The sequence below is a fragment of the Lygodium microphyllum genome, chromosome 4, assembly GCF_053477565.2.
Source record: "Lygodium microphyllum isolate KBCC chromosome 4, Lygodium_microphyllum_v1.1.10, whole genome shotgun sequence".
Lineage (NCBI taxonomy): Eukaryota > Viridiplantae > Streptophyta > Polypodiopsida > Schizaeales > Lygodiaceae > Lygodium > Lygodium microphyllum.
In genome coordinates this window covers 135613521-135627370 of record NC_141138.1, presented here as the reverse complement: position 1 = coordinate 135627370, position 13850 = coordinate 135613521, and the positions used below count along the sequence as shown (strand labels likewise).

Sequence of the window (13850 nt, the reverse complement as noted above, 5' to 3'; positions counted from 1 at the left end):
TAATGTATTCTTGAAGCCAGTAATTGCGAGATATGTAGTGGAAGATTGGTAGTATCAAAAGCATTAAAGTGCATTGGACAAATGTAGTGTGATGGCCACCTTTGAATGATCTATGCATGCATCTTAAAAGCATGTGCCACCACAACAACCAAGAAAACCATGTAGACAATGTGAGGTAGAGGTTATTGCAAGATGGCATTGTGGTGGACATTATCCTTGTGGATATGTATGTGGACATATGGTGCTTTTTTAGAACCACAAAAAATGCTTGAAGAATTCCCATCTTGGGGAGTTGTGAATTCTATGCACTCTCCTTGGGGAGTTGTTTCTGGCTCGATGTAGTTGGAGGCCCTATCATCATTTTGTACATATGCTCAATGCATGTGGCCATGCATATCTAGTGGTTGAGGGCCATATGTGTTTTGAGAACATGAGTAAAAATAGAGTACCATGCTTGCATAATTAGTCTTGTTAGACATGTAAGGCATTTTGGAAGTGTAAGGAATTTTGATAAGGTGTATAGTAATTAAGAGGATGGCATTTTAATAACATAGTGAGACTAATTAAGAGGACGTCATGTTTAGATTATTCTACAGTTTGGTTTACTTTTTTGGATTCTTGTTAAAAAGTGAAAATTTTGAAGCTTGGAAGATTGGTGTTTGAGAGTTTAACAATACAACTAGATGGATTTAATGCTACAACATGTCTTAATGCCATACATGTAGATATTATTGGTATGAAAAATGATGCTTCCAAATACTGTGTTGTGTCATGGAACAAAGGGGACGGCTACATTCTTGCATGCACTGTGATGATACCTTGGATTGGATGCACAAGATACTACTTTCTCTCACAATAACTTCTACATGCCACTTTCTAAAGGAATAGAACCATAGCTTGAGCACTTAGCCATAGCAGCACTAAACAAAGATTCCTTAGAAGCCCATGGCAATACACATTGCAATTGTAATCTCACGACTCTAACGGTACAAGAATCACCAGCTAGTTGACTTCCATTTCTATTTGTCAAAGATTAAGGTGCAATCTCTAGGCTTAACACCAACAATCATCCTTATCCTCAATCTTCAACAACTCTAGATTCGATGCTGATCAAGTGTGGATCCACACGTAATCCTATGCTACTTATACCGTCACTAGCAATCCACTCAATAGGGTGAAAGACCGCTCTAGTAGCCATCATAGCAAGAAGCAGTCCATGTGCAACATGCCAATCTAGAGCATCTCACAAGGCAACCCCATACGATTGCAAGTGCAATCAACTGTTGTCGCAACGCATAGGGTTGAAGGTCACCACAGGGGTTTGGCAAGAAAACTGGACAAGATAGATGGAGATGTGTCTTCAAGAGATAAACGGATTAGAGTGAATGTTTGAAGGTTCAAGAGGTACTTCATGGTCAGTCACTGCGGTTTGAGAGAGAAGAATGTATGGGCTTTCAAGAGCTTAGACTCCGGAGATGGTAGAGATAAGAGAAGGGTTGAAGGTTTCAAGCCAAGTTCTTGAAGATGTTGATAGAGCTTCCAACTGCATGTTCTTAGCAAAGATCACAAGAGTATTATCTCAAATCAAGGCTGTCTTCTTGATTGTAAGAGCAATCACAAATTATAAAATCAAGTACAATATGATGTCATGTATCATAAACAACTATGCATCCCATCATTCATATATGATGCCATAGCATGAATCATCTTTGCATGATTACATTCAATGTAGACTGTTAGGGACAAAAGCTTATGAGTCAATTACATGACTTGTGGGCAAAGAGACGTGCTTCAAGAGAGCTTCAAATTGAGTTCATGATAAGAATAAGATACCACAGCTAAGAAATAAGAGAAAAAACTCCTATTAATTCAACTCAAAGTATGTATGAATGATCTACAAATATTGCCCTACCGTAGGGGCACATAATACTTGCATATTTTGACAAGATGTCTTATGTAGAATAATAAATGAATTAAAAGAACAATGTTGTAGCTAATTCTCTGAATATGGCTGAAGGTATCAACCCCAAATCAGCCCAAATATCTTCCGGAGTTCATATTTGATGATAGCATAAACTTCCCCTAACACAGTGTCGGTGCGTTTGGTGTTGAGAGTCCACAACAGGGGTAAGAGACAGCAGGGTGAAGGTAGATTCAGGGAGAGGAGTAGATAGAAGAAATTGAAGACGTAGAAGAATACTCCCAAAAGAAATAGAAAATGAAGAAGAATACTAACAAAGATTAAGCCTGTCAGTTTCTTTCAACATTATGAGAAGATATAACTCTAATAGACAAAAACGTGTATAAAATAATACCTTCCTCTATGCTACTCAGATCACCAATCTCATGCTTCCATTGGCTCCAAAAGGGGAGTAAAATACCAACACACCTAGTCAAAATTCTGCCAGATCACTCCTAATTCATCTCCCCCTTTAGAGTGCTGTTCACTGCCTAAAAACAACGATCGCGCATCACACGATTTCATCAATGTCTCTATTTACATAAAATCCTTTCAAATTGGCTGAAAGCTACATGCTTTCTTTTACATGTCATCCTAATATAGAAGTTGTCTATAGTTTTATGAATTTTTACAAGAGATAGTATTTAATATATCATAAATTGGCTAAACTTGTTCAAAAATATAATATTTTGAACCATGGACTCTAACACTAATGTCTAAAATGGCATTGGCTATCTAAATCAATAAGAAAGCCACACTCTAGATTTTTTTAACACGGTGTGTGCGTAGTGGCACGACACTGTGTTGACTGTCTTAATTATAAACTTATTTTATAACTTGTATCAATGTTAGTAAATAGTAATCCCTTGCTAAGCCCCTCTTCTCACTAAGGCCCAAGCAACATCAACTAGCAATAATACGATTACATCATCTAGTGTCAATATCATCATCGGTATTGACAATACCTTCATTTTTTTGCTCATGGTCTGCCAACAACTACACCAACTTTAGCAATAGAATCAGTGGTAGGATTGAGTTTTAGCATCACTACACATATGTGGGCCTATCATTGAATCATTGAGGTATTCTCTCCACTTCCTTAGCCTTATCCACTTACATATGTATCCTTTAATCTACATCATTCGCTTCCTATCTATTTCTCCCTATCACAAAACTTCTTATCTTATTCTCTGTCATAACATCCACCAGTCATTCCACTATCTTAATCTCTACAAATCATATTGTTGTTTATTATCTCATAGCTTTCATTGCCACATGTTTACAGTTTCTCTTTTGTCAAACTTGAAATGTTCTCCTTTATCTAAAGTCTCTCTTATTTCATCCTTACACATCATCACATGAATTTCTATCACATCATGTAACACATATGTTCCATCCTTGTATCCTCATTAAATCCATTGTTCACTCTCTCTTGTCAACTAATGGACCACATAGAAAATTCTTTGATGGAAACTCCAAATCTCTACAAGATGAAGGCCCCTCATATCCACCTCCCTCTAACTTATCCATTTTGTGCTCTCATGCTCTAACTTATCCATCCAAGCATGTTCTTGCTCTTTCAATCATCTTCAATACTACAATGTATATCACCCTTATTAGTCTCTTCTCTTTCATCTAAAATAGAAGGCTCTATCATAATCTCAATTGAAACAACAATTGAAGAAGGGGATGCCCTTTGTACCCTACATCTAAGGCCCAATAAGGCATTGTCTATGGCCTCTCTATTGGATTGTATACTTCAAGACATTTCCATGGTACTTTAGTGGCAAAAAGATACAAAACCTTGCCACTCTCTCAATTGAGAATATAGATACTCCTACCATTCCTCTCATTACCTCTTATTGGATATTTCTACCAACCTTCAAGGTCACTCTCTCATCAGGTACATTATTTACAGTTCCCTTACATCTTTGAGTACAATATTATTTCCTTACATTTGTCACTCCACATCTAGTCACTATCTAAACTCCACTTCAATCTCAAGATCATGCCTTGGTCTATGTTGTCAATATCCTTATCTTATAATGATCATACACACATACTCCATTTCAACTGTGTGCCACAATCTAACCAAATCTAATTACATGTACTCTTAGCTTCCTCCTACACATTCAAGATTCTCACAATGTTTCCAAGTTCACATCAAAATCCTATATCCTTGAGTTCGTTATCATATCACTACTTCTCAATGTGCAATCCTATATCCCTACACATGACCTTATCCTACCATCACATTCCATCCACACTCTATTTATTTATCTCCCATCACCCCCAATCCATAAAATCATCATTTCTTTCTATCCTACCTTATCCAACAATCATAGTTACCTTTCTCCCACAATCATCTTACTTTAATTGTATACCCAAACCTTGATCATCAAATCGTATCTTTCTCAAATTGGCCAACTATCTTGGCCTTCCACTTGCTCTAATTGTATACCCAAACCTTGATTATCATTCAACCTCACATGGCAACAACCTCGTCAACAATCACAAGTCTACCACTTCCTTACCCAAATCATCTACAAATTGTATCTTCTCTTGGCCAATTTGAGAAAATGAATTGATAAAGCACAAAAGAAAGACATAAGCATATCACACTAACACTAAGTATGCTATTACTAAAGATGTTATGTCCAAATCTTGGAGTCCTCTCGAAGATAACGTGCTTGGAATTCCTTATCAACCATTCGCTATTTTACCAAATGCAATTACACATACTTTTAGCTTCCTCCTACATATTCAAGATTCACACAATGTTTCCAAGTTCACATCAAAATCCTATATCCTTGAGTTCATCGTTATCATATCACTACTTCTCAATGTGCAATCCTATATCCCTACACATGACCTTATCCTACCATATATCCCTACACATGACCTTATCCTACCATCACATTCCATCCACACTATATTTATTTATCTCCCATCACCCCCAATCAATAAAATCATCATTTCTTTCTATCCTACCCTATCCAACAATCATAGTTACCTTTCTCACACAATCATCTTCCTCTAATTGTATACCTAAACCTTGATCATCAAATCGTATCTTTCTCAAATTGGCCAACTATCTTGGCTTTCCACTTGCTCTAATTGTATACCCAAACCTTGATCATCATTCAACCTCACATGGCAACAACCTCATCAACAATCACAAGTCTACCACTTTCTTACCCAAATCATCTACAAATTGTATATTCTCTTGGCCAATTTGAGAAATGAATGGATAAAGACCAAAAGAAACACATAAGCATATCACACTAACACTAAGTATGCTATTACTAAAGATGTTATGTCCAAATCTTGGAGTCCTCTCGAAGATAATGTGCTTGGAATTCCTTATAAATCATTTGCTATTTTACACTTCCTTACCCAAATCATCTACAAATTGTATCTTCTCTTGGCCAATTTGAGAAAATGAATGGATAAAGCACAAAAGAAACACATAAGCATATCACACTAACACTAAGTATGCTATTACTAAAGATGTTATGTCCAAATCTTGGAGTTCTCTCAGAGATAACGTGCTTGGAATTCCTTATCAATCATTTGCTATTTTACCAAATGCAATTACAGGTACTCTTACCTTCCTCCTACACATTCAAGATTCTCACAATGTTTCCAAGTTCACATCAAAATCCTATATCCTTGAGTTCGTTATCATATCACTACTTCTCAATGTGCAATCCTATATCCGTACACATGACCTTATCCTACCATCACATTCCATCCACACTATATTTATTTATCTCCCATCACCCCCAATCCATAAAATCATCATTTCTTTCTATCCTACCCTATCCAACAATCATAGTTACCTTTCTCCCACAATCATCTTACTCTAATTGTATACGTCACATGGCAACAACCTCATCAACAATCACAAGTCTACCACTTCCTTACCCAAATCATCTATAAATTGTATCTTCTCTTGGCCAATTTGAGAAAATGAATGGATGAAGCACAAAAGAAACACATAAGCATATCACACTAACACTAAGTATGCTATTACTAAAGATGTTATGTCCAAATCTTGGAGTCCTCTCAGAGATAACGTGCTTGGAATTCCTTATCAATCATTTGCTATTTTACACTTCCTTACCCAAATCATCTACAAATTGTATCTTCTCTTGGCCAATTTGAGAAAATGAATGGATAAAGCACAAAAGAAACACATAAGCATATCACACTAACACTAAGTATGCTATTACTAAAGATGTAATGTCCAAATCTTGGAGTCCTCTCAGAGATAACGTGCTTGGAATTCCTTATCAATCATTTGCTATTTTACCAAATGCAATTACACGTACTCTTAGCTTCCTCCTACACATTCAAGATTCTCACAATGTTTCCAAGTTCACATCAAAATCCTATATCCTTGAGTTCATCGTTACCATATCACTACTTCTCAATGTGTAATCCTATATCCCTACACATGACCTTATCCTACCATCACATTCCATCCACACTATATTTATTTATCTCCCATCACCCCCAATCCATAAAATCATCATTTCTTTCTATCCTACCCTATCCAACAATCATAGTTACCTTTCTCCCACAATCATCTTACTCTAATTGTATACCTAAACATTGATCATCAAATCGTATCTTTCTCAAATTGGCCAACTATCTTAGCCTTCCACTTGCTCTAATTGTATACCCAAACCTTGATCATCACATGGCAACAACCTCATCAACAATCACAAGTCCCACTTCCTTACCCAAATCATCTATAAATTGTATCTTCTCTTTGCCAATTTGAGAAAATGAATGGATAAAGCACAAAAGAAACACATAAGCATATCACACTAACACTAAGTATGCTATTACTAAAGATGTTATGTCCAAATCTTGGAGTCCTCTCGAAGATAACATGCTTGGAATTCCTTATCAATCATTTGCTATTTTAAACGTCCTTACCCAAATCATCTACAAATTGTATCTTCTCTTGGCCAATTTGAGAAAGTGAATGGATAAAGCACAAAAGAAACACATAAGCATATCACACTAACACTAAGTATGCTATTACTAAAGATGTTATGTCCAAATCTTGGAGTCCTCTCACAGATAACGTGCTTGGAATTCCTTATCAATCATTTGCTATTTTACCAAATGCAATTACACATACTCTTAGCTTCCTCCTACACATTCAAGATTCTCACAATGTTTCCAAGTTCACATCAAAATCCTATATCCTTGAGTTCATCGTTATCATATCACTACTTCTCAATGTGCAATCCTATATCCCTACACATGACCTTATCCTACCATCACATTCCATCCACACTATATTTATTTATCTCCCATCACCCCCAATCCATAAAATCATCATTTCTTTCTATCCTACCCTATCCAACAATCATAGTTACCTTTCTCCCACAATCATCTTACTCTAATTGTATACCTAACCTTGATCATCAAATCGTATCTTTCTCAAATTGGCCAACTATCTTGGCCTTCCACTTGCACTAATAGTATACCCAAACCTTGATCATCATTTAATCTCACATGGCAACAACCTCATCAACAATCACAAGTCTACCACTTCCTTACCCAAATCATCTACAAATTGTATCTTCTCTTGGCCAATTTGAGAAAATGAATGGATAAAGCACAAAAGAAACATACAAGCATATCACACTAACACTAAGTATGCTATTACTAAAGATGTTATGTCCAAATCTTGGAGTCCTCTCAAAGATAACGTGCTTGGATCATCTCTCGATGTACAAACATGCTATCTCTTATTAGGTCTATAATGAAACAAACTATGGTGATCAACTTACATTGATGATTGTAGAAACAAGAAAAAATCCTATTTTCTTTTGAGAAGGGAGGAAGAATGTTAAAATGATGGGATGCAACATACTCACAGGAATATCTAGGAAGACAATATCTATAGCCATACTCTATCTATAATCTTAAGCTCCATAGGAAGATCCTCTCTCAAAGGAAAAACCGTTAGTTTTTGCAGAATCGTGAGGATTCAAGTCCCTCTATCCTCAATGAATAGTATAGGGGCAAAAGTCACAAAATTTCTGGTTTGTAAGAGTTCGTTAGGAAAGAGTATCTGTTCCGGACAAGGAGAAAAAGTCAGATGTCGAAGTCATAGATACGGATAGTTTCTATGTTTTTGCTTGGCCGGGATAACAACATAACAAGGAAACTTGATTTTTGGCCACCGTAACCTAAAAGTGATATTGATTAGCTTATGATCCTATTAGCAGACAATGCTTGATGAATAGCAAAAATAACAAAATATTTTACAAGCACCTTTTTTTTGCAAACCATCATAAATATCACAAACATCGCTTGGAATAAAAGACCAAACAAGAATAAGGGAAAGCAAAATGGACTTCGCCTCATTATTCCCCGGTGTGATCCGTTGGTCTTGTAAAATAGCCAGTGCTATTATATTAGTAATGTAAACTCCAATCAAAGGCAAAAAGAAATCGTCAAGACCTCCTGCCAATAGCTAAAATATTCAGCTGACTTTCAAGCCTTAGCGAAGGAATGGCTGCCCTTAGAGCTATAGAAGCAGAAGGCTTGAAGCGCAAGATGAAAAATGAATAAGTGTAAGCTTCGTGGCCTGACAATTAACAATACTGATTATACTTAAGGACTCATCATCATAGCAGCGGGAGAGAGCAGGGCAACGACAGATTGAGGATCACCATTGAGCCTTTTTGAACGTCCCAAAAGGGTAAGTTACCATTGAGCCTTTTTGAACGTCCCAAAAGGGTAAGTTATTGATAGCTTTGTCTAAGATAGGCCATCTACGCTCGCCGCGCTCCCCACGGAGTATGGCTCGCGTCCAGACTTTCGGTTGGGAAACGGAGTAACTTTCAAAAGCTCCCCCAAAGGAGGGTCGGCCAAGCCGTATGTTTTTTAAAATGGGATTTTTCCTTAAGCTTTAAAGCCGATGCAAAAACCCATTAATTTTTAATAATGTAGCATGTATCATTTCGATTACGTATTGAATTGACCTTTCTACATAACACAAGCCTAACCTTGTGTCATGATTAAATAGGAAAGGGCTCGATACAATGGGAAGAGCCATATGAGGCTATCAGTTTCATGTACGATTCGGAAGCCAGGCTTCAGCCTAGGATAACTGCATAGTTTCAGTTCTATTTCGTTGCACGAAGGCGCATGATATTTGGTGAACTCGTTAAAATACGAAAACATAAGTTATGATGGAAGCAGGAATCTAATTAAACTATTACACTTGCCTAATATGGTTTTGGCAAATGCAAGACTCAAAAGCCCCAAAGTGGAAGAGCCAAAAATTATTTTGTCAAATCCACATAAACCCAATATTATTTTGCTAAAACCATTAGATAGGAAAATGGTTTGGATTGAATTGACCAAGATTTGGCGTGATCGTGAAAAGGTCAAGGGGTTGATTCTCAATTTGATGAAGGGCAATATTTCCATTCAAGGTGAGTCGAGTGGTTGAGTGGTTAAAAGCGACAGACCCTTCTTCGCAATTTAAGCGAGTTCGTCACAAACCATTTATTCCCAATCAAGGGCGCCTTTCCTCCATTCGTTGAGAAAACAAATAGTCAAAATCCAAACAAATATCATCATAGACCAAAATACATACTAACCTATCTTTTCTAAAAAAAACTGCCCAAGGAAATAAAAAAGTTACTTCTAAATCAAAAATAATAAATAGAAAAAGGACCAAATAAAATCATATATCAAATCAACTTCTAGCATTACCAAAGCAAATTTTTTAGACAAACTGAAGATAAAACAAATTGCAATAGGTGCAAACTCATCCATCGTCAAAGACTTAATCAGAAAATGATAAAAATCCACCACAGACGGCTCTAACGTACTACAAATGCTAGGCCATATATAGATTAGCTGCATCAAACGTTTGTTGGGAATCTTTTAATAAAGGCAATAGCTATTTGACTGTCTGCGGATAATAATTATCCCCCATTTCATGGTAAAAGGTGGATTCGTAAGGAAAACCCTTGAATAAATAATCTCTTAGATTAGGTAATATTACCTGATGTAATTCATTTAAGGGTCTTGCCAAAGCTTCCCTTCCCATGCTGCTATGGATCGTGTATCAAGAGCTAAATCTATTGAAAATATAAATGTTCCAAAAAATATAATGTAACCAAGAAATACCATTTTAATTTGAGTCTATAGAAACAAATACAATAGTATCTACTCAAACTGAAAATATTCAATTAGATAATATTAATTGAATATATCCTTATTCAAAGCCAGTTCTCATAACCTTTATCTAAACACTAAACCACAAGGTGTATTGCTAACTTGATCACAAACACAAATTAGCTTTAAGCCCAACCACCAACATGCATGGATGTTGCTAACTCAATCACAAACATCAAGGAAATACAAGCACATCTAAGTGGCACTTTGCAATGCCGTTGAATGCATTGATAGAAGATTAGATATTTTGTGGGATGTAGGGGGAAGGAACATTACAAGCTAAATTGAGAAGGTCTTGGTTAAAGTGCTAGAGAATCATATGAAGAGAATCTTTTTAAGCTGGAAATGGCTTATCCAAATGCGTCTTGATGTTGGATGGCTTTGTTCTAAACTCTAGTGGGATTTGTTCCAACATGAGAATAGTATGCTAGTTAAGAAATGAGCAGGTCTAGGTTAAAGTGCCTTCAAGGAAGCAAAAAACAAGTCTTTGCAAAAAAAATTTCCACAAATCGTTACTACACATGGTGACGAGATTTCCCGCAAGCAAAACACATATGGTTGTCCGATTTTTAAGTGAAGCGGTACACTGCAATATATAATTGAGAGGAAATAAGAGCCGATCTAAACGTCTTACATGACATGCCAATGCAACGTGCGTGGGTTTAGATGTTATTGCGGCCACGCAAAAACCAACCATCCGTTTGAATCAAGCATTGTCGCGCTTTCTCACAACTAAAATTTTCAATTGGCGGCGAAGAAAGAACTTTCCTAGGAAAAGAATCTTTATTAATGAATGTGAATGATGTAAATAATAGACAAGCTCAGTACAAAATAATCGAAAATACAAAATCGAGGGCCCCCCTCACTAGCTAGCTAGCCAAGGTGGACGTGGGAGCTTCCGGTAGTAAGAGAGTAGTAAGACTCTGGCCAACACCGCATGACAGAAAGCCCAGCCAAAACAAGGGTCAATAATAAGTAAGCTCGGACGCCCGCTCAGAAAGCCTTCAGGGCGAGGAAGGTAACTCCCGAGAGAGCGATCGCACTCAAAAACTGTGGAAGAACCGCAAATCCAGAGCTCTGCATGTGGGACAAAACAGATCGACAAACAAAGCACTTTTAGATGGCTATAGTTGAGATCGATGGAGGCCATGCCGCAAAATATTTGACTGGCTATGAAAAGTTCTTAGATCTATCTAACACAAGCACGTATAAATTTGCAGGGCACAATATTGACAACTCGGAAAATAGGTGACTTACCGCGGAAGGAGGGGTGGCAGGAGGGGAGGACGTAGAGAGGGGAGGGGCGGGAGGACTGGCGGAGAGGGATGGCGAGAGAGCAGGGGAGGGAGAGGAAGAGGAAGGGGAAGGGGAAGGGGAAGGGACGGTGGGGGGGGAGGCGACGGGGGAAGGGGTAGGGGTGAGGTCGCCCGCGGGGGTAGGGGCCACGGTAGGAGCGATGTGAGCCGCCGGGGTGGGAGCCGGGGCGGAGGGCGCAGGAGCAGAGCTGGGAGGGGATGAAGCAGGCGTCGCCGTTGGTGGTACCGATGGAGACGCGGCCAACGGCGAGGGGGAAGCAGCCGTCGGGGCCTTGGCCGGGGAAAAGATCACGCCTCGCGGGGACGCGGCGGGAGCTGTGGCTGGCTGCGCGCTCACGGCCATAGCCATGGCAGCCAAGAAGCTCAAGACGAAGGCGGCGATGGTCCTCATGTCTTCTTCCGCGCAAGAACAAGAAGAAGCTGGCAGCTTCGTCCCTGCTTTCTCTGCAGAGAAAGCTTCGCAGATCTCTCTCTCTCTCTCTCTCCCCAGGTAGCAATCCCTAGCTTCGGCTTCAGAAAGCAAAGCAAAGCAAGCAAAAGACAGATACAGGCAGGCACTAGTCTCAGGCTTCGAAACGCAAGATCCTCGTTGCAGTAGTACTGCTTCTTCCTCTTCGTCTTCTTCACTGAGCTGGGTGTGGTTTGCTAAAGCCGCTGCCTCTTCACATGTATTTATACAGAGTACGCAAGGATCCGTTGAAGGAAGGGAGAAAAAGAAACACAATATTAAAAGAAAAAGTAGATTATAATTATAGCAATAATAAATATTCATTGGAAAAAAGACGACCCGTTCTGAACTTCCGATCGTTGGGAGTCCTCGGGAAGGGGCCCCGCAAAAAAAAAAAGCAAAGAGGGGGGGGGGGGGGGGGGGGGGGGCAGGCAAAAGCGCCCGGCCCTTGCGACAGGCCAAAACCCGCTTTTCCAGGCTCTACTGGGCGGGGGCATTTTTTTTTTGCCATGTCAAAACAAATTAAATTTGGTTTAGGCCTGCCAAAAAGAAAGGGGGGGCAAAAACGGTTTACGCGGTCCACAGCAGGGCACTTGCGTGCGAAAGCGGGGAAAAGAAGCTGCTGTCCAGCTTCATCCAACCCCCCTCTTAACCGCCACGTGCCCCCTGCCTTTTTCACCACTCCATCGCCATTCTCGAGTCCGGACGCCCGCCGCTCTCGCTTCTTCCAAGTTCCTACGCGTTCACGTCTCCTGTCCATTGTTGACTTCTCCACACCAAATTCGGTTGTTTCACCTTACATGGCCTGTGGCATGTGCTTCAAGAAACACACCAGTAGTCCCCAAGAAATTATCGAAACTTCATAAATACGCTCTGCCCAACGTTCACATCTGTTGAAGAGACAAGCATCCTAAGGGGGTTTTGAGCGCACAGTGCACACCACTACTTATGACCACACCATGATTCCTAACCACGTTATGCACACCCTATCAACTTCATACCTATTCCCACCATATGCAAATGGTTCCCAACCAATTCAAGCACCGGTTCCGAGCCCATAAAGCCCATTTTGCACATGCAAGCAATTTTTCGAGCAATAATCTATGATTTTCAAAGCATAAAAAGTTGTGCTAGCCAATAAAAAATCTCGCACTTGTGAAGCTAGGAGGCTGGAGCAACCATTTGGAACAATGCTTTCCCTAATGGTTGGAATGGGTTTGGAACTAACAGCCTAGTGGCAAACCCCAAGGCATGCAAACAAAGCGGATTAATGAGCACAACTTTTCACTCTAAAAATTTGCAAATTAACTTGTAGGAGTAAGACAAATTTTTATGGGTTGGTTGGAAACCATTCTCATGGTGGGAACAAGTCCTTAGCAGCAAGCCCACATTTCAAAAGAGGCCCATGACACATGTCTTCTATATGTTTGGAACCTTCTTCTTTTTTCATTTGATATAACTATAAATAGGGTCTTGCATTATAGCTAAAAAGTCTCCACATGGGTAAATAGTGTACAAAGCATAACACTATCACATGTTCTAAGATTGCAAGAATATCAAAATTATTTGGAGGAACGTGCAACAATGGTCGTTTGAAGCTAGTTTTCATGGCAAAATCACCCCTAGAATCAAGCCTATTTAGCTATACATGGAAAGTAAATCCTTCATTTCAGCTGAGATGGCATGCGATTAGAGGTCTCACCTTGCTAGCTACATGGGAGGCTCGTAATTAAGTCGTGTTCAAAGCTATCTCTTGGCTAATGGCTTCTCCTAGCAATTAGTTTTCTAAGTTTGCTCAATGGTCCTTAGGCCTCAAACACCTTCTAGAAGGGGCTTTACAAGCAAAGTATGAGATCCTTTTTCACTTCTTTTGCTTGCAATGAGTGTGGTTTTAGGAATTTAAGCA

General features: G+C 39.1%; 1 protein-coding gene across 1 annotated transcript; it reads right to left on the bottom strand.

Moving 5' to 3' along the window:
- Positions 1-10936: 10936 nt before the first annotated feature.
- On the bottom strand, positions 10937-12180 carry LOC148037658 (uncharacterized). Its single transcript, XM_087676603.1, has 2 exons — positions 11438-12180; positions 10937-11257 (listed from the first exon to the last, which is right to left on the bottom strand). Exons 1-2 carry the CDS (start codon positions 11885-11887, stop codon positions 11174-11176), a joined length of 534 nt encoding a protein of 177 aa, XP_087532729.1. The 5' UTR covers positions 11888-12180; the 3' UTR covers positions 10937-11173.
- Between the last annotated feature and the right edge of the window lie 1670 nt (positions 12181-13850).